The sequence below is a fragment of the Protobothrops mucrosquamatus genome, unplaced genomic scaffold, assembly GCF_001527695.2.
Source record: "Protobothrops mucrosquamatus isolate PMUCROS unplaced genomic scaffold, P.Mucros_1.0 scaffold1080, whole genome shotgun sequence".
NCBI lineage: Eukaryota > Metazoa > Chordata > Lepidosauria > Squamata > Viperidae > Protobothrops > Protobothrops mucrosquamatus.
In genome coordinates this window covers 178,730-203,887 of record NW_015387308.1, presented here as the reverse complement: position 1 = coordinate 203,887, position 25,158 = coordinate 178,730, and the positions used below count along the sequence as shown (strand labels likewise).

General features: G+C 35.8%; 1 protein-coding gene across 1 annotated transcript in view; it reads right to left on the bottom strand.

The window, feature by feature from the left end:
* Positions 1-4,062: 4,062 nt before the first annotated feature.
* The window catches only part of ITPKB (inositol-trisphosphate 3-kinase B), a 71,124-nt gene continuing 50,028 nt past the window's right edge, over positions 4,063-25,158 (bottom strand). The window contains exons 2-7 of the mRNA XM_015820179.1: positions 17,533-17,632; positions 14,656-14,869; positions 11,343-11,547; positions 9,436-9,537; positions 6,725-6,796; positions 4,063-6,381 (exon numbers count right to left, since the gene is read on the bottom strand). Coding sequence (XP_015675665.1) covers positions 6,166-6,381; positions 6,725-6,796; positions 9,436-9,537; positions 11,343-11,547; positions 14,656-14,869; positions 17,533-17,632 — 909 coding nt within the window. The 3' untranslated portion in view covers positions 4,063-6,165. The remainder of the gene's footprint in view (positions 6,382-6,724; positions 6,797-9,435; positions 9,538-11,342; positions 11,548-14,655; positions 14,870-17,532; positions 17,633-25,158) is intronic.

Sequence of the window (25,158 nt, the reverse complement as noted above, 5' to 3'; positions counted from 1 at the left end):
GGGTAGGGGACCCCTGGTCTAAGGCACTTTCAGGTCCAATCAAGACAGCTAGGATAATTTAGTTACAGTATCTAATCAAGCCTGCTCAGATGTCAACCAATATGATATCGTGAAAGTTGTTCCAATTGCTTTCTGCCTTTCAGCTTTCTAAATCCTGTTGAAAGTACTGTCACACTTTCAGCATTTTAAGTCAGATTGACTTAACCCCAGAGTACATCCTTCAAATCTTAAAATGGAAACATTAAAAATAATAGACTGAAGCTTTATGGCAGGAGGATGGTTCTTAAAAATTAATCAAATGATGATCAAAAATCATTAATCAAATGACAGCAAAGTAATGAGAGGATGAAATCATTTCAGTGGGTGGTTCTATGATTTCCAAGGGTTGAGAGTTTGAAGAAGTGGGTGCCCATCTTTTGAAGTAGTGTTACATTTTTGCAGAGGCGTATGAACATTTTTGTTTGTTCCCACATTCCCCAAAGAGCCATATTTGCAATTTTGGCAGTGCAGCTTTAGGAGTACAGAAAAAGCCACACAAGGAATGCAGAATATAGTTTTACTACTCTTGTCTTATAGATCCTATGCTAAATCTGAAAGTAAATACTAATATCTTAGTGTTTGATTGCAGAAATGTACTGGACCATAAAATACTGGGAAAAATCTGATGTTGCAAAACACTGCGCCATGTATAACAATAAGAACCTCATAAAAGGCCTATTTCAAACCCTAGTGAATCCTAATGAAACTCAAGGGTGACCTGTGACAAGTTTAAGGTAAGCAACCTCCTCGCCACTGGATACCATATATCCTAGATGGCCTTTTAAATAATAAGTATCATTAAATTATTGATATTAATATTACCCATAAATATTATTTACAAATAGAAAGATAAACAGCTAGTACAAACTAAGAAAAATATAAAACATAAAAACTACAGAGAAAAAACGAAAAGGAAAAAATCTAATAAAAAAGAGAGATATAAAGAAAAAACTTCCTCCTTCATCATAACAACTTCGAACGATTTCAGTAATTTATCACTTCTCTAAGAACACAACAGAAGATCTCCTCTTCCCATATTTCATCTCCTATCTATAAACAAATCTTTATAGTTACTTAATCCTGGTCAGCAAAAAAAAAACACCCATATATTTTAACCTTTATCAAATAAATCAAATTTATGTTTCTTCCCTTTGATTTTAATAACTTGCTCTTTAATTCCTTAAACAGTGTCCGAGAATTTTATTTCTTTTCATTTTCTTTTTTAATCATATTTTCTTTGTTATCATATACCTCAAATCCAGATTCTGGCTAGTTCACGATTCAGTCTGTCATGCAGAACCAGAAAATTGGGTTAATTCCATAAACTAAGAGTTAACCATGGGTATGACATGCAAACATAGATGTTGAATTGAGCCCTTTCCAAGAGTATACCAGTCACTTCCCTTTAGGAGGAAAGGGCTGAACCTTCTTCTAGCTGTGCCACCATTTCTGTACTGTACAATTTAGTTTTAAATCTCATAACATGGCTGATCTTGTGTTGGCTAATATTGGGATCCATTTTCTCATCACTAAATTGAGGCGGAAGTAAAAATGAAATAATGCAATCTGCTGTAAATAGTAGCAGGTCATAGCTTCAATGAGAAGCTACTTTTTCAAGATTTCTGAATCTTTTTCTATTGCCCCAGAGTCTCTATGTGATTTACATTATCACTATTTTCTGGTAGCATTTCCCTTTTTAATCAGAGTTATCATATCAGAAATATGTGATTATGGCAGTTCTGTATTAGGGAGCAGCCGTCATTCACCAGACCACGTAAGTGTTACTAAGGTAGTTCAATTTTCTTTCCAGGTCTGACTTGGTGTACTTATTTCTGAAATTTAAGAATAAATTACCATATTATTTCACAAGGCACATTGGAGGAACTGATGAGTAATTATTCCTATTGATAATTTTGCTGTATTTCTGCTTTTGTTGTGGGTCTGATAAATTTGATTATGTTTTACTGTTAATTGTCTTGCATAAATTTATATTATTATTAAGCCATTTAATATATCAATATATTAAATCTCTGAAATACATCAGAATAAAATAAAATGTACATTTTCATTTTTTATAACGTCCATATTTTACTTATGCAAAGAGTAAAATGGTATACAGGGATCTGAAATTGCTAAAACATTAATGGGCCACATGTTTCTGAAACCTATTGCTTCCTTCTTATGAAAGAGGCACTTGCTCCTTAGTTCTATTACGAAGATATGACTATCATTAATTTTGAAATGTTATTAAAAAAACTAATTTGGATCAGATCTTTTTTTATTCTGTTCTTGCTAGTGTGTGTGTAAACAAGAGAAAGTGTTTGCAAGTCTCATATGAAAATACTGCCATCTCTTGGCTACACAGAGCACAACCATCTCACTTTAGTGTTTGTAAAGGCTATTTTGAAATGCACAGCCAGATCTTTTGCCTGAATTAAATAAAAAATGCTGAGAGTATATTAAGCTGATTATGCCATATGTGACAAATCCCGATTATTTCTAGCCCTGATTACTAAGAATTATAGGTGGTGAAATCCAAAAATCTGGAGGGCACTTAGTTGTGTAAACCTGTTCTGTTTCATTTTGCCTGTAGTGGCCGTTCTTAATCTCCAGACCACTTGAACAATTTCAGAGACATAATTACAAGCTGACAGCTAGAAATATTGCTGTTTCCCCAGTAATGAATGAGAAATTACCAGGAGAGGAGGAAGCATTGAAACTGAGCAGAATCGTTGTGTAAAATTTGCATGCAATGAATCCCCAAGTACAAGAGTCAAGAGATCAACAAGATGGCCATTAACTTAGATCATTTGTGAAACTCTCTTAGTGATTTCTCATCCTTTCTTTTTAAAATCTGAATGCTGAACCAACATAGCTGGTTTTAACAAAAGGCAAAGTTCTGTATCTGCGAGTGTCTATCACTGATAACCAAACAGAGGTTTATTTCCAAATTGCCCTCGTATTTGTCTCTATAATTGCCTGATCCAATTTTGATATGTAAGTGGAGTTGCTCAGAAGGCTAGTTCCCACCTCATAATGAAGATGATGAACCAAGGTAGTTTTGTGATATGAATGAATGGTACCTTTCCCTCAACATATAAAACAACACAGAAGGAACAAATCCAGAAATACTGTCCCTATTGTTAGTTTGTGTATGTTTAACATGTGACTAAAATTTTTGCATATATCAGTCAAGCTGTCTACCACTCAAAGAACTTGGTAGACCGTCTTATCTAATTCTGGGATATCAGGATAACATCCAATCTGGATAACTGGAAAGAGCCAGAACTCTGAGAAAAAAGGTAACTTTCTACTACAAACAGTTTAATGTAAAATTGCCTTCAATAAGTCAGTATACTATTTAAGTGACAGCACTGGGACTTATTTCCAAATTGATTAATATGGTATGCACAATCTTATGTGCATTTTAAATAAAGACCGTACAGAAAAATAGAACACTGAGCTGATTTATATTTTTCGGTTACGCATTCATATTCCAATGAATACTTATACTATACCTCTCACCTTGTAGGGATATGCACGTATTTGTTAAGAATGGGCAATTTGTTTATTGAGATATATAGTGAGATGGAATAAAAAATACTGGTGTGAAAAATGCAAGATAACTGGTGTTCAACACTTCATTAGCATGGCTTAAATTCAAGATATTAAGTATATCTAAAACATTGCTCTTTATTGTATTATAGTTTGAATTGAATAATTCATTGACTTGAACATCAGACAATGATACACCTATGCTAAAATCTAAATTTATGTCAAGATGTTAGGTAGGTAGATTTGGAAATCTTAATAATTTTGGTATAATAGAAATCCTAGAATTTAGGACTTTGATTGTCCCACATTGTCAAAATTGAGGTACCAGTCAGTAGGTCGAAGTATTGTATATTAATAGCTCACCAATTCCATTTATACCAGTCTCTCACTACCAGAATATCTGAAGCAAATGTTACACAATTAGAAAAGATAATCTATCACAACAAAAAATTATGTTGTATGTTTTTATTTTAAGTTGTTTGACTTACAGACACTGTGCACTGGTGATGTTCTATAACTCTGCAAGTTCCTCATCTCCTTGCTAATCAAGGGGAACGGTGTGGAAAGTGTTAGGAGAAATACCTCACAGCAATAGTTCCAGCCTCCAGAAAGATCCAAAAGATATCTGGAGAAATATTTCACTTCTTTAAAAGCCAAAAAGCAAAGAATCTTATTTTACAAGCAAACCAGCATATATTTTTTTTTAAAAAAAGTATGTAATAGAAGTAATTTAAAAGCTAAATACATTTTTAAAATAGGATGAATTGATGCTGTTTCATGGTCTTCCCCTTTCCATAAATGTGGAAAGAGATTTCAAAAGCCAAGCATTATCCTTTTAAAAATTCCATGCATTAAGACTTAGTGTTCTAGATAACTAAAAGTATGGCAATAAATAGCACTTTAAAAAAAACCCACAAAATTTTTTTCATGACACTGAGTGGAACAGACACTAGTCCATAAGGCACTTTCAGCATAGGCTATTATTAAACAGCATAGGAAGCCTGAAGGGAAAAAACTGTAAGCAAAGCAGTTATTTACAACACCACTAAGAAAAAGCAACATTATCTTAGTGGTATATGAATGAAGCAACACTCAATAGGATAGAATCTTTCTGAAAAGCTTTCAAAGGAACTGTATCCCAATGAATAGGCGTCCCCTAAAACAAATACAATTGTTTCAAGGACAGCACATCTGGATGCAAGAAATAGGATTACAGCATTACTGTTTGGAAAAATAGTAACAACAGGCTATAGAGGGATATGGAATACATTATAAATATGGTAAGGTTTAAAAAAATAGCCAGGAAATGGCTCAGAAAAAAATGTAACATAAACTTATAGTCTCAACATCCAAGGCTTCTGCAGTATTGTGAGTTCTCCAAGAAAATTAAATGCACCAATAATCTTTCTCTCCCAGTTGCTGACAACTTGATTTCAGCATTCAGCATTCAACATTCAAATGTTCCAGGAACTTATATAATAACTTCTATATCCTAAATAGACACTCAGATATATTTGCAAGACTGAAAGTGGCAAATCCTTATTTAGAGAGTCTGCCTAGATTACCTACCATCTCCTTTCTCTTCCATATCCCTTGCCAGGCATGCAAACACTATGAAACTTTACCATTATAATACGCTGCTTGCTGATATGTTAGATCTAGTTAATATCTCTTCTTACAATGGGAGATTTGGAATGATTTGCAGGAGCTCACCTGAGAATGTATTATCGTTTTCAAAAGGGACTGCAGTGCTAACAGAAAGACATCCTGAGGATGGCAGTCGGTGCCTTCGTCATTCTGCAGCAGCCCCTTTCCTACCATGTGACCAGGTCATCCCACACTAATGGAAGGGTAGAAAAGGGATCAGACCCTTGTTCTCAGTAGTCCAAATAATTTCAGTAGCTAAATGGATGCACCATGTAATGTAACCCGCAAAGGCAAACTTTTGCAGTTGCTACAACCATGTATATATTGCACAGTAAGCCAATAAGAAATTACTTATGTAGAAAAGTCTATCTGATGTTAATTATTCATATAAACTATTATATTCTAATTCTTATATTTAGGAAAGTTACTAAATATAAGTTGCTACCATTCCTTTTGTGGGACATTCCCACGAAGAAAAAACATCTATAAGAAATATACCAATATAAGCATGCTTTCAACATCAGTTGCCCCAAATAATGCTAGCTTTGGACATGAGAGGGCAGCAGATAACTACAAATGCATCCTTCACTCTGGAGATTATTAGTTAGATACAATTTAAACAAGGCATTATCTTCCTGGTGCTCAGGATATAAGAAATTTATCAGATTTTTTACACAAAAATATTTTCTGTTTTAGGATGCAGGAGACCTAACTCCTAAGGCCAACATTGCTATCCGGCTTGTCTAATTTCTAACTTCTTGTTCAGTGTTTCTTCGGGCACATCACATTTTATTTACACTTTAAATAAAAGAAAAGGAGCTTCTAAATTTTAGAACTGGAAGAGAAGGTGGAAGAAAAGTGTCTTGTAGTGCAGATCAGAAAGTCAGTTGGAGGAACTAGGTTGTGGATTGTGGACCCTTGGCTTTAATGCAGTTCTTCACATTGAGACAATTCTGTTAGGATCTCAATAAGATTATCCAGCCCCCAGAGGTAGCCATCCTCTCTGTTCCCTTCTATCCAGGGCACATTGTGCTGCAGAACTTGTCCCTCTGGAAGTGGTGTGGTTTTCCCAAAATCAATCATCCATACTTTGGCCTGCTCCCTCTTGTCATGGATGAAGAGAAGGGAACTCCCAATTACCTGCAAAAGCAAACGTAAAAGAACTGAGTATCCTAAAGCAGGAATTAAGAACAAGTGTTCCAAATTCTGCTGAAGATAAGATTGCAATTTAAAAAAAAATACATCTCCATAGGATATTAGTATTAAAAAACTAAAAACTGGAATTTTAAGTTCTGAATTTTTAAAAGTAGCAATGTTTAAACATGTGAGGTTGTAAAAATGTTTTTTTGGGGTTCTCAGTGCATACAATTGTGATGTACATGCATTCTTTTAAATTTTCATGAACCAGATACCCACTTGTGTGTTTAGGTGATATGATTTGATCTAGCTCTAGTTTTTTAAAAGGGAAAATGAATAATTTTACCTCATGGGTCTTGAAGAATGGTGATGTTTCCAAAGTATCATATATCCCCTTTAATCGGTTACGATAACTGTTCTGAAGTTGCGAGAGAAAAAAAATCATACATACTGTATTTGCATGCATACACATATGAACATACACACACACACAAAAGTCAAGGCATTATTCCTGAATCAGGTAAGTTCCATATCTCAGCTCAGATACCAAATGACTTATAAAAAATGAATAACAGGTGAAAGTAGAGAAGGAAATAACCCACTCTTTTGAATGCTGTAGTTGGCTCTGAAGCACAGACTGTCCACCTTTAACATATCTGGATTATGGAGTTAGTCAATCATATTTTGATTTTGTTCACACCTTTCTACAAGACAGGATTGCAAGCAAGATTATTTGCATAATAATGATTTTGCATTGAACACAGCAGTATCCCTCCAAGCACTGCTCAACCTCATTTGTGGGGTGGTGATGGAGTTACTCAAGTTTATGGTGCTGGGTGAGTTTAGGTTGCCCTTCTTGGTTGAACTTTCCAAGGTAGCCCAGGAATTCATGGCCACCATCACCTTGTACCAAGTCATCTTGGCCTCAACCCAGTTGGGAGGCCACAAATTAAATACGCTTTTTGTCTTGGATTGAGAGTAGATAGCATTTGTACTTTGTCATGGTCACCAGAGTCTGTGATGTCATCTCTGCCACTTGTACTCTGTCACCAGATCTTGCCTTTCCTGATTGGTGAAAGCAGAAAGCAGTGTGAGGGCCAAAGTGATGGTTAATACATCCTTGAGAAAGGAGGTGCTGTCACTGGTTTCAAAGTAGTAATGGCCCATCCTCATAAAATCACTGCTGAATTCAGCAGTGTTAAATAACTAGCACAGTAAAAAATACCTAGAAGAAATAGATTTAGATTCTTTTCAGTTAAAACTGGGCTTGAATATGGCACTGAAGCCACTTGGATCATACCTGCAGAGGACCTGTAGTGAGACTGGCAATGATAATGTGCCTCTCTTGGTCTTGGTGAACCTCATGGTGTCCTCCTTGACTGCCTATATGGGTTAGGTTTGTGGGAGCTGTTTTGCAAGTTCTCTTCCTTTTTGAGCAATGGAGGAGAACTTTTGTTAACGATGTCTTGCAAGGCTTGCTTTTCTCACATTTCCTTTTTAACATCTCCTTATATGAAGCTATTGGGAGAAGTCATCTGGCAGTCAGGGTTAAGTATCTTCAGTATGCAGATAGAACAGTTGTATATCTTGATTCTGGGCCAAACAAGAGACATGGCTAATATCCTCTCTTGATGGCTGGAAGCTATCAAGATATGGGTGGAAGAGAAGAGGCTTAATCCCAACAAGATAGATAGCTAGTTCTGAACAGAGTTGCACTATCCTAGACAGAAGTGATTTAAAATCTAGGGCTCCTTCTGCACTCCTAGCATATTATCAAGGAGCAGATGACATTGTGGCTAGTTCGGATCTTTGCATAATTACATCTTTTGTATCAGGTACAACTTTGCCTGAAAATAGTCTCATGCCATTGTTAACTCTTTTTGGAATATTGCAATATGGCCTGTATTGGCTGCTTCGGAACACAGTGGCTTCAGTAATGATAGCTTCTACAAGGTATTCTTGTGTAACACCACTATTTCAGGAACTGTGATGGTTGCTAGCTAGTTTCTACCAACTACCCAAATGACCTAAATGATTTGGGATACGGATATCCTGCTCCCACTTCCATCCCTATATTAAGTCCTTTTTAAAGAGAATATCATCCACAGAGATTCTGAGCCTTCTTTCTGAAAACTGCCCACCCACCTACCCACCTCTGCGAGATTAGATGAGCCCCTTTCCTGTTAACATTCTGAAATGTCTTAAAGTCTGGCTATTTCAAAGCCCTTGGATTTTTGTGATGAAGGAAGCTCCCTACAGTTGTGTGTGTGAAATTTGTTTATTACTTTGTGCAAAGTTTATTGCAATGGTAATTTATTGTTTGTCTTAATTTATTTGTTATTTTGATATATTATTTTTAATCCTTTTACTGGAAAGGGATTTGTAAACTGTTCTGAGTCTGTGGATTAGAGTGGTACATTAACTCTAGAAAATAAACCTAGTTTATTTCTTCTCATCAGGATAACAATTTAATTAAAGAAAAGAAGAAAAGGATTCCACTAAATCTGATTGGGGTTAAAATTAATCTGTTCAATAAATGTTTATAATAAGGCTGAAATACTTTTAGCAAGATGTCATAATTTAAATGAATCTATTTGGGGTTTAGTTTAGTTAAAGCAAAATTTAGGTTTTTTTTTTTTTTTTTTTGCTCAATGGCAACACATTTTGGAGCCCTGCAAAAGCATATTGCTATGACACCACCACTGCAAAGGCAGTATTTTGGGCTTACTTGACTGTGGTGTCTGTATTTTTTTTTAAATTAAAAATGGGTGTTAAGCCCACAGATGTATCAGTTATTTTAGGGGTTCTTAGTAAAAAGATTCCCACCCAAATACCAACATTTTGCTGCTGCTGAATTTTGGCAGCACGATATTGGGGTGGGAGAGGAATTCAAAGGGGCATAAAAATGGATTTTGAGCAGTTGTGGCCTGCTAATCCTTGAGTGAAAGTATTGCCCATTTCATTACACATCTCCCCTTTTCATTTTGGCATGTAATTTTTGGATGTTAAATTAATCCAAAGTAAGGAACGTCAAAGGAAATAGCTGGAGTGGCTCACTAGAATGTTATGGTTTCCTTTTGTAAATTCTCTGAAGGCGTCCATGACTTGTTCCTTTGTCCGAGTCTTCTTGAAATCCCTGTTCACGGTGCCATCTTCTTTCTTTAAAAAACAATGACAAAAACATGGCTATTACTCAGAAGAACCTTTTTCTATTAATACCACTTGCTGTTCACTAAACAAAATATAGTATATCCTATGGCAAAATTTAGGGCAAACATTTGAGACATTAATCAGAGCTTAATAACAGTCACGGGGATGGGGGAAGACTGTTCTTGGGACACTGGAGAAGTCATTTCTATGTTTATAGCTTTCAGTGAAATCAGTTGTGTCCAGCTGCTGCCATCAGAGGCATTTTTCTTCCACTTGAAACTTTGTTTGGAGGGTTTGATGTGTATTATTATGGATATGGTTGCAAACAAGGTGAGAAAAATTCATTTCATGAGCAGGTATCATATTGACTAATGCTAGATATGTAGCTCTTCAACACAATGCATTTTGGCATCATAGAAATTATAAAAGCTGGAAGGAATCTACTGTATATGTTTACCCCAACTTTTTGTCTTACCAGTTGTTGTATTAAGGATTTAATGTAGTGAGCTATTGTTAGGAGAGTGCATTCAGTGCAACCAGTGGAAACTGTAGGCCATTATTTCACTAAACTCAGTAATGTTCTTCCTAAACCTACTGCCTAATATTCCTTTAAACCCATGAGATTTATTACATAACCCTCTTCTTAAGCTTTAGTTTAATGAACTCGGAAGTGCCTGAAGTTGGAGTTAATATAATCAATCAAATATAACCCACTAGTTTAGATATGGATTGGAATGACAAAATTTGGCACCATAGTTCCTCTATTCCAAAACATGTACAGCATCATATTTTTACTCTTGCTTTCTCTTTCCTGAAAATGGGATATTTGCATGCTTTGGGCTCCAATACTTTTTCAGATAGCATTTTCTAAAAAAAAGTATTAAAGACAATAGGTAGAATAAAAAAAACTTTTTATTGTAGTTTCTATAAGAATTTAATATTTCCTTCCTAGCAGTTTAGCTTTACTAAGAACTGGTATCTGAAACCGCCATAGACACAGCCAAAAGTCTGGATGCACTAACGTCATTCCAATACCCTTTTTGTACTTCTCCAGCTAGCCAAACAACTAAGAGAGTGTTGTAATATCTGCAATATCCAGTAAACCATTTACATCTGAGCTTTTACTGTTGCTCACATAGATAAGGAAGGATAAGGTATGAGATTCCACTTATATGAACATAGGCAGTGCCCTGCTGAATTGGACTCTGGCTCATCTGGTCCAACAGTCTGCTCCCTACTAGTTTCCCACTGTTCCTCATGACTTCCGTGAATCAGTCCATTCCTTTTTGAAGGCAAACAAAGGGGCTTCATGACAGCCATGAGGGTATAGCAAACTACCGTAAGCCTCCGGAGAATCATATTGGCTTGTGCTATTCAGAGTTTCTTAGGAAGAATTCACATGCTGCTGTATTTTCGATTCATAAGACCAGCCTCTTGGTTGAATAAGTAGGTTTAAAGCTACCACTATATGTACCTTTATGACTATATATTATAATATAGTTGGAGTTTCTATGAAAAGCAAGGCAGGAAGTTTTACATCTGTCAGCTGCCTGTGTCCAATGACTCATCACAAAAAGAAGGAGGGAAAGAGTTAATGCCACAAAGAATTCCGTGATCCTGCCACCCAAGTTGATAATGGGAAGTCACATCTGTCTCCAAAGGAACCCGCCTCAATAACAAGTACTCTGCAAGGATATATTATACATGGAATGGTTAAACTTAGACAAAAATATTTGGCATTTTACATTACATGACAAGTTAATCACAGACTTGTTTCCCCTGCACTGTTGCAAATGACAAATCTGAAAGTTTACTTTTATTCCTTCAATCCGGAATCCTAACGTTGCTGTAGAACTTATGGTTTCTCTCCACTGCATGTATCGAGGCTTGGTCACTGCATGTTGAGAGTTCTCTTCTTCCGTCGGAGCCTCGGGATCTACTTCAATCATCTTCTGATACATGTCTTTCCGCAAACTTGGCTTCTTTCTGGCCTTTGATAATTCCTCTTCCAGGTAGGTCCTGCAAAGGCAGTATGTATTCACATTATCATATTTGGAAACTGATCCATTACCACCGGATCACTGATATCTGGGCAGGTAGACAGGTTCCTTCCAATCTTCTCTAGAATAGGACAGGCAAAATGCAGTCATTGAAACACAACTTTTATTGTTGGTCCTCATGGAGGAATACAAATTACTCATCCATACTCTAGTCTAGAGCATCTTCACTTATTCCAATATTATGGAAGTCAACATCTATAATCGGTACAACAATAAGGGCAATTTTTGTTGAGCGATTCAAGTGAACATATTGGAACCAATCAGATTTAAATATTGGAAGCACTCTATAATGCAGACACAATTATCCTCCAAGGACATGAGCCTTCCTGTGAAGCCTAGTCTGAAGTGTTGAGGGAACTTTAGTTTCCAAAGTACACAGTATGAAGAGTGCTTATGTGTAAAAACTATTGTTTTCTTCTTCAATACATAGAGTAAGTAGCCAGAAATGGTCTGAATCACTAGTTGTTCTGAAAGCTCCATGATAGATGTGAGTGATTTCCTTAAGATATTAAATTGTGTATTTTGGAATGTTCTTCATATCACAAGTGCTTCCACCATCTACTGGCAAGTAGACATGAAAGAATGCTACTGACACTTCATGTTATTTGCAGTACAATGAACCTAGGTATGGAATACAGTAGATTGAACAAAAATGTTTTTCTAAATTAATTGTCCCTATTTGCCCACTAGAGAGCTCTATTCTCCAACATCGACAGCTATATTTCTTGAAATATCACAGCAGAGTACTCTTTCAACAAAAGACATGCAACTACCCTGCAATTTTTCATTGTCCTTTAACCTTAAAAACTAAGATTCTAATTACAGATCTTATAAACTTCTACAAATTCAACTCCACATTTGCAGTACACTCCTAGTCATGAGAGCTTCTATTTCTTAGCAGTAGTTTTGTATCTCAAACATGAAAGGTTCCATATTTACATAGAAACATCAAACTGAGAACAGCATATGTGCAAAATGTTCATTGACATATTTATTGATCTCAGAATGATAACATCTTAAATCATGGGCAGACAGCCTTGTCGACTAAGCTACCTAGAACTGAAGGGTCATACACTACTATCTGAAGAGTCAAATAGGTTGCTTTTTGCTTTCTTAAATCTTACCATGATAAGTAGAACTCTACCAGGTTACATTAAGTGATCCCATAATCTGCTGTCTTCTTTATAGCTTTTAAGGCCACAAGCAGAGCATGTTTCCCAGCAGCTTCTGTGCAGCCATATTTTAAACCTGATCTTCAAAGTCATGCTTAATAAATGTCAATATATCTCTATTCACTTATTTCCTTTGAAAATCATCTGAATTAATGATAATATAACATATGTACAGAAATGATGCCTATATATGTGTGAAGAAACAAATTTAGTTTGTCTACTGAAAATAAGCTTAATTGTGCAACCTTGCTTATGTTTGAGATAAAATAAACTGAACTGAACTAATTTTTTCCAGCACTCTGCTTTCTGAACATTGGCATCAAGGATTCCCCTACACCGAAGTATTCAGTAGACTAGAAATACATTCTAGGACTAGAAATACATTCTGCTAATCATGGGTATCAATTTCATATCCTCCCGTTTTTCTGAATTTTCTCCAACATTTACTGTTTTTTACCAACTTAGTTAACAACCTAGTAACTCTTAAAACTATAGTGTCTGAAGTTACTAGATAGCTTTGTCATTGGCCATAATATCTGGGAATTTTTGGATCTGCAGTCCCAACAAATCTGGGAGACATCAATTTGCTTGAAATATATAAATGGAATCACTGATCTTAAATACATATTATTAAATAAAGTATTTTCTGTATATTTTATTTTTAATAGAGCAGCCAAGGTTCTATATATAACTGAAGAGTTATGCTAAACACACTCTCAAACACAGATACAGAAGAACAGCAAATTTATAGTTGTTTCTAGATCAAGTAAACTGTAGTAATCCCCTATTATCTCTCTGACGAAGATATACTTTTTTGGAAAAATGTGCTGGTCAACCCACAACTTTGAATGTTTTTCCATTTGTTCATGCAGTTAATTTGATTTGTGCTTTCTTTAAGTGCAAGAAAATTCTAAATCAAACAGCAAACAGCCTTTTTCACAAAGAATAAACTTATGATGACATAGAGCAGTGAATTTCCTTCTCTATCATGGGTTTGGGGTGGCTAGAGAACACAATTCAATACCAAAAGTGCTATTAAAAGAGTACTAGTTTATGAAGGACCTTTTCTTCAAGAAACTGGTGATTCTAGTTCCACCTTAAGCATGAAAGGCAGCTGAATGACTTGAGCCAGTCACTCTCTCTAAGCCCAACCCACAACCCAGGGTTGTTGTTGTGGGGAAAATAGGAGGAGGACTGTTTGCTGCCTTGAGTTATTTATAAAAATAAAGGTGAGATAAAAATAAAGATCCTAGATACACTACTAGCCCAAATGAGTTAGAATTCCCCTTTTGTCAAATTCCCATGTTTTAAATTATTTAGATAAGAACTGCAGACCATTCATCATGTTAGACATCAAAAGTCTGTTCTCTCCACTGAATAACTGAAAGAACAATCCAAAAGAAACTCTTATCAGTCAACATGACCATCCACTTTCCTGGGTCAGGGTAATGGGAGTTAATTGAAAATCCGAATGGCATTAGATTAGGGAAGTTTCTTTTGGATTGTTCTTTCTGTTATTCAGTGGAGAGAACAGACTTTTGCCTACAATCAGGCTTCACTGGTCTGTTCACGCTTAAACTTAAACAATGAAATCATCTGCTTTTTCCAAAATAATCATCTCTGCCAGATTTCAAACAGAGATAAAAATCATCTTGATCTACAGTGATCGTGCAAGAACATCTGATGTAAAATTGAACTTCAGATTTGCATTAGATCAAACCAATAAGTAGATTTTTCACTGTTAACCAACTCTCAGCAGAGTTAGGGCAGGGCAAGGCTAAATTATTCTGCTTGTCTCACATACAGGTAATAAAATCTATATTTGCCTCATATTTCTTTTCAAATATTGTAAGAATCAGGTTACTCTATATTCTTGTCTATAAAGAAAAGCTAACCTTACTCCCATCTTGCAGTCCATGACACAAGGAGAATCAAAATCAGCTAGGAGATCTTCCATCTGATTATACCTCTCCCCATCCTTCACAATATCTCCATGATAGGCAGGAACATAAGGCTTAAGGACATCATTCATCAAACGGTCTAAACAACGCTGTTCAGACTCACAATGTTTCTTTAATATCCTCCCATTTGCAGCAGCTTTGAAGCTACCTGAAAGACAGACCAAAACAAAGTTGTTTTTAAAATGCAAATGAAAGCATTTTTAAAAATTGGCCCCAAAATATTTCACCCTGTTATGGAATGCCTCAGCTGTCCTGCCTGGTACCCTCCAGGTATGCCGGATTTCAGTTCCTATAACATTCAGCATAATCTGGACAGCAACAAGTTGGGATCAGCTAGAATTCTTTGCTTTTTTTATTGTATTTAAATCAAATGGCTATATACCCTGAAATTTTATAGATGCTTCTTGCAGGGTCAAGTGAAAAGGCAAACGAGGTTATTCTTTTGTTTTCTGACACTGTACAAATAGACACTTTCTGTTATGATATTAAATGAATAGCAATAACATAGATCTACTTCAGACAAAGCAGCATAAAAAGACCAAATAGAATATTTTGTTAAAATGGTTTTTCCCCCCAGTTAATGTGGGAAAGAGATAGAAAACGAGACTGAAAAAGCATCACATCCTAACTCAGTGTTTCTCAACCTCAACAACTTTACGATTTGTGGACTTCAAGTCCCAGAATTCCTCAGCCAGCATGCTGGCTGGAGAATTCTGGGACTTGAAGTCCACACATCTTAAAATTGCTGAGGTTGTGAAACACTGTCCTAACTAATGAAAGTGTTTCAGTAGTCTCTCTTGTGCACAAGGGGAGCTGACCTAAAATTACTCTCTCATGATTATGAAGCTGAACCCAACATGATCGACTTATTTTTCTAAATCATGTCCATATGAAATATATGCAGCTCATGTGCAAGTTTAATGAGTATAGAGGAGAATGTTGCTTATCCCACATATACAAATACTATTATATAACTGACTTTCTTTCTGGTCAATTGTTTTCCTCCAAACACAGCTCTTTTTCTGCTTTTTGTACTAGAAATTATCTAAAAGTTGCAAAGGAGTTTGTATAAAGGATAAAAGGGGGAGGGGAATGTCAATAAACTACTCCATGACACTTTTAAAGCATTTCTGGGCTCCTCGTTTTGTTTTGTTTTGATCAATCCTATATGCGTGAATAAAAAAGTGAACAGAAATCTTTAGGACAGAGACCCCTGTTCATGTGCAGATCATGCAGTTTTCCCTGAGTGGTGGTGCAACTTCATTGCATCAGGAATGCTAGAAGGCAAAATAACACATGCATTCATTACCTACACTTTAGTGCAGGAGTGACAATATTTGCTCATTTTAATATTATGACTAAAGGGCCAAATAATCTCCCAGAATGTCTTTTCTTAGGCCTCACACACAGAGGACAGCAATCTAGTCTGCATTTCCCTCTCCTGCAATGAATTGTGCATGGAATACTGCTGATATATAGTCATGGAGGAAAAGCCGGTATCTCTTTTCTTACGACATCTTCACTTTGTTTCTGTAGACAGGGCTTTGTGTAGGGCAAAAAAGATTCCACAAGAGCTTTGGTGTTAATGGATGTGCAAAATTTACAGACTCACAGGCCAGAGGTGCCCCACCCCTACTTTAATAATATAAGCTGTTTGGGTAGATAACTGGGAGCTCTGTGGGAAGAATGACTCCTATCACATAGTAGCAGATGGAAATTAGAGGGAAGGCTAACATCTAAGAAACTGCATAGGAAGCCAGCAATATTGCTTTACTTACAAAAACAACTTTACAATTCTCTATAGGGGACATACACAGGATATGCTCATTATGGGGAAGGCCCTATATTGTATGGATCATTCTGATGGAGTGTTAGAACCCTATTTTTTTCTGAGAAACACAGAAGATTTGCTTGGTAAGAAATTCAGACAGAGTTGTCCACAGCAGAGACATAGACTTGTTATGTGCCCAAACTGTTAACATGACAGGACAAAGAAAGGATTCAAAATATTAGTCCTTGGGTCAAATATTTCAAGTAGCATTACATTTTCAAGACTTTATACATAATTCAGAGTTAAGCAACATTTTGGAGTTGTTGAGCACAACTGGAATTTTACAAGAAAATCATGGGTGATCACACAAAGCAGCTGTCATAGGAAGTTATGCATATTTATAAAATGGTTGTCATGGCTAGTTTCAAAACTACTTCCCAAGGATGAGTCTCATGATCCTTTCTAGCCCCCAATTTATCTTTGTAATTTTTCATGGCAGGTAACACATTTCCAAACAAACACTAGATTGCAGCCACATTATTTTTATTTTCTAGGAATGTTTAAGGAGTCTACATAAGGTAGAGTCATTCTCATTAAGCAAAAACTATCTCAGAAATCCTAGAGTAGCTGGGAGTTAGGCAGCATATAAATTTAATAAATTATTATTATTATTATTTAAAATTATGCTAGAAGCTGGTGTCTTGTTGCAACTGTAGCTTTGCATTTATTGTAATCATTTAATTAAAATAGTTTTTAAAAAATAAAATCAGAAAGTGAATTTCTTGGGCATTACTGATTCCTCAGGTGCCTGCTCTACTATGTATAAAACAAATCAGCAATTCTAGTACAAAACTAATCTGACATTATAATGATAAAACAGTAGGAGAAAAACACAAGTACTTATAATTCAATTTACAGAAGTAATTTATGTTAAGACTAGCTAATTATCTCAAATTCCCCAAGAGACTTTCTAAGCATTTTCCTTTCACTCTCAAAAGTTTCCCTTTGAGAGGGAAATAGCACAACTTGATCTTTAATACCTGCATGCCCTGCTAATTGGATCCAGGGATATTTCTTCTTAAAAGACATAACAAAGGGGGACCAATGCACCATGTTCTTGATTTTCCGCCACGATTTGCTCTAGGAAAAAAGAAGATAAATTAAAGAGACTACAGAAATTGTATTTATAGCAATACCTAGTTTAAAAACTCTGGTTAAATATGAATAGTGAGATATTGGTGGTAGAACAAGCTCAACCAGGCATCTATGCTGAAGAAAACATCAACTAAACAACTCAAGATAAGCCTATTTCTTCTTTTCACACTTGTTCAGATGTTCACAATTTCATGATTTGCTTGCAATTCCCACCATTAAACTTGTTCTATATATACCTGGTAGAGGAAAAAGAAAGATATATTTGAAAAGTAAGTAAAGGAAGCTATCTAAACATGTTTAAACTCTTTCCTTCCATTTCCCACACATACCGGTAACTGATATTTTGCTTTTGCTATGCTCAGAGATCTGCTTTATTTATTAAGTCTGGATTTAAATGTCACATTATGCAAACACCGCACATCAAATGCAGTCCCACCTTTGATTACATCATTCTTATTAAGTCTCCCCTATGCAGATACTGTATGCTAGGAGCCCACTGAATGGAAGGAGCAGTGAAAATCAAGTGTTGCCCACTTCTTTTCCAAACCCAGCTAGAGCAATGTGCACCGTTTCTGCTGCTAGGAAATATCCATGGCTGCAGAAAGCAATGACAAGATATTAGCTAAGACCAGACAGAGTTGTATATTAATTACACAAGAAGTACCTTGAGTATGTACTTTTTCTCTTCCAAAATACCTCCAGGGTGGAGGAGTCCCTGAATAAGTTAGTCTTGTTATTATCTTTTAGGGGGGAAAATTTTTTTCCAAAAAAAAAAAAAAAGAGAGAGAGAGAAACTTTAGCTAACTACATCAGCAAAGCGTCACTTAGAAAACAGAGGAAAGCCTCAGTCCTTCCTGAAGGAAAACAGTTTCCCACAATTTGCACAAATGGAACATGTGGCTAATTAAGGCCGAGGTGTTTCTTATCTCAAAACCAGAAGGCAAAGCAAACTGTCTAAGAAGAAATATGCAAACAAAAAACAATGGGTGAAGTGGTTAAAAGAATAAAAGAAGACAACAACAAGGATTTTAACTCTAAGCAATCAAGTATCATAGTCAAAATCCACACTAAAATGTCAAACAGAGGGCAGAATAATGTAAGACATATAAAAGGAACAAAATATGAAATTGCCATTATGGCTAAAAGAATTACATATGAAATCTGATACAGTGGATAAAACTATCCTGTGGCACAAATGAAATGCTCTTAAAATTTAAAATTATTTATAGTTAAGAACATGATCATTTCATTTGTACTAGAAGACCAAGGAAAAGCTCAGCCATAAACAATATAGCAGTAGTTTTATTCAAAAATACAATATGTGCAATGTACAAAATTTTGAATAATTGTTCTCTTATATTGGAACTTTATCATTCTTTGCAGTTTGCTGTTTTTCCATCATTGCAAAATCATATGTAATCTATGCACGTTTACCTAAATTTCTATAACAAACTATTGTGAAGGCACCTTCTGGCCATGAAAAATTTAGGAGCAGCTATGACATGCTCAAGAAGATAAGTAGAGGAGTGAAATAATTTCAGGGGCCTCTTTTCCTTTTTCATCAAGTTCATGTTTATCCAGACTTGTAGCTGTAGTCAATTTACTGTCAACATTGCTAAAGGCACCTTCCTACACCAACATGTGGGTTTCCAAGAAGAATGCCAGGAGCGCTGTACTTTGGCTTTTTTCTTCCTTGTTGGCAGAAAGCACTGTTGGATTCCCCTTTACTAAAGTGTTTCTTTGCTTTGACGCATGTTTGCTTAATTCTTTTAAAAGGAAAGCCTCTTGGGGAATTTGGGTTTCCACATCAATAAGACTCAACTTGCCCAGAAGAGGGATCCTCCTATGAAAATGCAAACATTAAGTCATTCAGTCCCAGGATAAAATGTTCATGAGAGAAGTAACTGTTCTAGAGCCAAGTTTTTCTTTCCACAGTGGTTAGAAATCACAGAGCAGAAGAAAATCTGAGCTACTTCAAAGCCAGAGTTAAATGAAACAAGAATAGTACATAGTATCATAATAGTTTCCAAAATGCTTGTTATAAAAATGCTTGTCAAGATTAATATTTCCATTCTACACTGATAATGTTCAAGACATAAAATTATTGAAAAGTACATGGATCTGGGAAAAATGTGTATTAAAAGGGCTGAAATTTACATTTATGATCTCAAAAATAATTTTTATAAAATGATGTACAGTGTCATTGGAACATGACATCAAAACATTATCTAGAACACATAGCACTTCAAATGTATGTTTGAAATGACAACAAACAGACATTTTATCATGCTTGGTAAATGTGTAAAAAAGCTAAAACATTTGGATCCAAATACATATTTTGATACAGAGGATTTTCAAGATCAATTGAAGCTGGAATTTTTCCTTTTAGGATTAAGAATATATTGTCAACAGTTCTGCTGACTGGAAGCCTCTTACGGGCTTTCTGCATAAAAATGAAAAAATAAACTTGTGACTTACAGTTTTGATAATTAGACAAGTTAGATTATAGAAAGAGTAATATGATGTAACTTTAGAAAGAGGTCAAAATATATTTGTAGTTGTGAACTGCTGTAAATAATATCAAATACTTTATATTGTCTTTTTTTTCTATTTTCCTTCTTTGTACTTTTTGCTTTTTCTTTGCTTTTTCTTTTTTCTTCCCTACTTTCTATTAGTTTGTATTAGTTTTATCTTCTGTGAGTGTGTGTGTGTCTGTCTGTTTGTGTGAAAGGGAAGTACAGGGATCCAAATTAACCCATAACCAACAAAAGTTCATCCAGCCTTTGACTGAATACATCCATCAAATGGAACAATAACTTAAGATTATTGTTCTCTGTGTTGCGCTCTTTAATCTTCTTTTCAAGTGCTGGAAAAATGCTTTCATATCCTGATTCGGTTATCCTTTCTCAAGACTAAACATACTCTATTCCCCCATTCTCTCTTCCTAAAACTTAATGTCCAACTACACTTGTTGACTTTCTCTGTATCTGTCAAGTTTCTCTGAAACTTTCTGAAAATGTGGCGCTCGGAACTAAACATAGTATTTTGAGTCTGACCAATACAAAATAGTAGAACTATTACTTCCTGTAATTTGGAAAATAAACTTTAGGATATAACCTAAAATTACTGATTCACATTCATTTATGATATATTATATTTTCAAGTGCGATTAACAAGTCAGGTGCTCCCTGTCCTATATCTCTAAATATGATTTCTTGTTCCTAGGTGAAGTATTTTGTAATTTGCATATTACATTTTATTTTGCTATTTTCAGCCCCTTCTTCAGCATGGCCATTAACCCTAATAATACATTTTGGAGGATAAGCTTATATTTCTAGTAATGTACAGAAAACCTTTTATACCATGTATTAAGGGGAACAAAAACTAATTCTTATGTACTGACAAAGTCTTCCCTTTCAAGCCACATGTGAAAACATATTATTTTAGGGAATCCTTATCTATGCATTGCCTATTAATGTGTGAAACATGCATACCTGTACTTATTTCTCTGGAATATACACACAATTCACTTACATAATTAGATAATACACAGAGAGTCAAGTTGGTGTAGTAGTTAAGGCACCAGACTAGACTATGAGTTCTAGTCACGCCTTAGTCTTAAAGCCACCTGGGGACTTCACTTCTGGGCTGGACCAATCACTTACTCTCATTCCTAGGAAGGAGGCAATGGCAAACCCCTTCTGAGAAACCTTGCCAAAGAAACTGTCCATGAATTGGACACAGATGAATGGAAGAAAAAAACCACATAGCTAAGTTCTTCAACACTAACATTTCAGTGTATGCTGATGAAACTGGGAAGGATTTTTAAGTGGCCTGAACATAAGAAAAATAAACTTTAAAATTATTACTGTAAATTCAAAAGATAAGATTTGTTATAAAAAATCGAAGCATCTATCAAACTTTGCAGTTTACTTTTAGTTTATATTAAAAATAGTAGAAAAAGTAAATCTTGCTTTGCCCACATCAGGAACATATCGAAGTGGCTTAATGATATTTGAATAATTGGCATTCATTCATCTGAAACACTATTGATACAGTTCTCTAACAAAAAGAAAAAGAGCATTGAATTATCTTTTAGTAGATGGAATGAAGACTATGGGATCTTCTCGAGATTGCTGAGTACAATTGAGTACAATTCCAGCACTTCTAATCATTAGTCATGTTGGCTAGAGGTCTCCAGAACGTATAGTTCATAATATGGACCTCTATTGCAGATCATATATAGTCTTCACTAAATGGCAGGCACTGATATTGAAGTAATGGATTGGTAAGAGTAGGCTCTCATGTAATTCCCTTGCCTATTCAGCAGCTGGGCCTTTTTATAGAAATCATGATACTACCTAAATAGAAACCAAGAATTTCAAATATGGGCAACTAGATTTTGAGTTTAAAACCAAGTTAAGTAATCCAGTGTGTTTTCTCATCCATATGTTTGTCTCCATGGATTTTTGGTGTTTTTGTGATTCTATTTTACCTGATTTCATTTCTGAATTATGTGGAATAGCATCCAAGATACTAACTTTTGCACATGTGTTGAGTATACACCCCCATTTACTACAGAACAATTGGAAGGGAATTCATTGCTTATGAGGATTTTTCTACTAGCATTTTTCTAGCCAAGGTTGAAAAGGAACTAGGGTAAGATAATTCTCAGAAGAAAAAGTATCATATCGATCTATCTGCCTTGGTAGCTGCATTTTATTCTAGCAAAAATCTGAGTTTTGAATGTGAAAAATTTGGTTAGCTTTTGTGAGAATATTCTTTTATTTGTCTATCCTTTTAAGTAAATTTGTATTCAGCAGGTAAGGAATGGTACAGTATTTTGCCAAGTTTTCTCAACTGTTTTTTTTTAAAGAAAGTGAGCAAAAACAGAAGCTAATTTAAGTTATTTATTGGCCCAGGTATATGGAGCAACATATAGACTGGAAACAGCATTTTGCTATGCAAGTATAGCTTTCTTTCTTTTGTGTAACACTAATGAATTCTAAGAATAGTCAAAAGAATTTTAAGGAAGGAAAATTCTTGCTGCCAAATAAGCCATTTTTTAAAGGTTATAATGCAAACAAGAAATGGTATACTTTGTAGTAAGCAAAACTTTCATCCTTACAGAAAGTTGGATAGTTTTTAAAGAATGAGAGAGGTTTTAAATAAAATGCAGGAAAAACAAATACATTCCCTCTTCCTGTATGCAATACAGGAGTCTATTTTGGACAAGGAACAGTGGAGTCGTCTGTTTGCAAGTCTTGGCAGGTAGAAACATCTGGTTGAATGGCTTACACCAAAGCACAGCTATTTCAGACATTTGGAATTCTCTGAGAATACATAGAGACAGACACTTTAATTTACAGAAAACCCATTTTGGTTAGTTGTGAGTGCTCTAGTCACATCCAAGGACTTCATTATGTGCCGCTGCTTTTGAAATTTGGAAACTTCAGCTAATGTGGAATAAAATTATTTGGAGCTTGTTGGGGCTTGAAAGTCAGATCCCATTATACCAACTCTAAAATAGCTGTCCTATTTGTCAGTTGGTTTTCAAACACGAGTCAGGGTACTTTTTATTGTTTATTTACAAAGTTCCCCTATTTTGGATACAGGTTATTTGAATATGCTTGGATTCCAAAATCAATTTTGGAAGTCCTGTCTGTTGTCCTGCTACAAAATTTATCCAAAAAAGCTGAAATAGGATCTCCTTAGGACGGGTTGCCAATCTATAAAAGTATCTTGAGCAAGGCATAAATTGCACCTCTATTTTGTTGCTTCTAAGAGGGTGTTTCTTCCAGGCTTTTAGCTGAAAATGAACTGCAAAAAGAGCCTATCAGTCAGTCCTGGACTAAATAATGACTTGAAGTGATGATCAACGAGCAAAAACTCATATACTTGGCATGCAGTGTGACAGGATGATGGTTATGCTTGGCAGTGTTGAGGGAAACAGTAAAAGGGAGAAACAACAGATAAAAATAGATGGATCAAAGAAATTATGGGAAAATCCTTTCCTTGGAACAGCTACAAATCATTACAAGACAGAGATTGAGATGGCAAGTACCTCTCTACCTAGTCACCCAAGACCTGAATCTGGTTGAATGGCACCTAAGATATTTTTTGAAAAACTGTGGCATTGAAATCAAACTGAAAAATAGGCTGACTGAATAAATAAAATTACCTCTTATCCTCAGGATTTATTTTCCTATTTTGCTTATTACATGTGTTTCAATTCTAAACTTCCCAACTGTAACTAAAGATTCTGATTGGTGTAAAATATTCTGAACTTTGTCATTTGTTATCTAGTGCAGGGCTTTTCAACCAGTGGTATGCGTACCACCTGCGGTACATTAGCACGTGGTAGGTAGTACGTGACCCTGCCCAGCCAAGTGTAGTGGGGGAGGGAACGAGCCAGCACAGGCAAGGACTTACTGTGAGAGAGTCCTCCAGAGCTGCAGAGTGGCTGGGGTGAGGCAAAGGCCCCAGGCTCACTTCCGGCTCACCCGGAAGAGAAAGGAGGAGGAGGTGCTGCTGCCAGCACAGCCACCTGTGCTGGCAGCAGCAAACAGGTAAGAAATGCAGCGGGGGAGGGGTCGCCCTCCACGAGGAATGAAAAAAGGCAGCAATGAAGATAGGCAGCATCGGCTGGAGGTGAGGCACGGAGGAAGGAGGGAGGGAGATGGAGAGTGGAAGGATTCTTATGTGCTTTTGTGACTTTGAAGTTCTGGGATTTGTGCAATGAGGGCTTTGTGTTATTAAGGAGTGTTTGGCAATTTCTATTTGGCTGATGGCTGATGTCTCATGTTAGCTTCTATTGCTCTGCTATTGTTAGCTGTAAGTTTTGCTGCAAGGGATTTTGAAGTATTTTTCTCCTGAATGGATTTTGCCTGTAGCATTCCTTTACTTATGAATGGAGCCATTTGGGGAGGCTACATTAGCCGGCAGCCAATACTTACTACATTTTTTTTCTTCCTTAAATGCCGGCTGTGCTCCTTAACTTTCCTTTCTAGCCAATAGCTAATTCTTAAAGGGGAATGAGCCTTTTTAAGCTAGTTCCCTCAATGGCTTCTCTTTTCTGTCTCTGGAAGCTTTTTCTTGTTTGATGAATATATGGAAGAGGGAAAATATGGGGGAGGGGGGGCGTTCAAATTCTTCCTTCAGAAGGAGATGGGAATGAAAAAGAGGGAGGCAGGGAGGGAAGTCCCACCTTAGCACTTGGCCACCAGCAGCCCTGCCATTGACTTTGCTTGTCAAAAGATTGCAAAAGGGGATCACATGACCCTGGGACACTGTGACCAACATAAATATGAATTTTTATTTATATTTAAACTTCTATGCCGCCCTTCTCCCCAGAGGGACTCAGGGCGGCTCACAGCATGTTAAAAAACAACACAAAAAAACATTTCCCCTATAAAACCAATTAAAAAGCAAATATATTAATGGCTGTGTCATATTTAAAATCTTTAAAAAATTTTAAAAATTATTCCCTATTTAAAATTCACCCTAGGTCA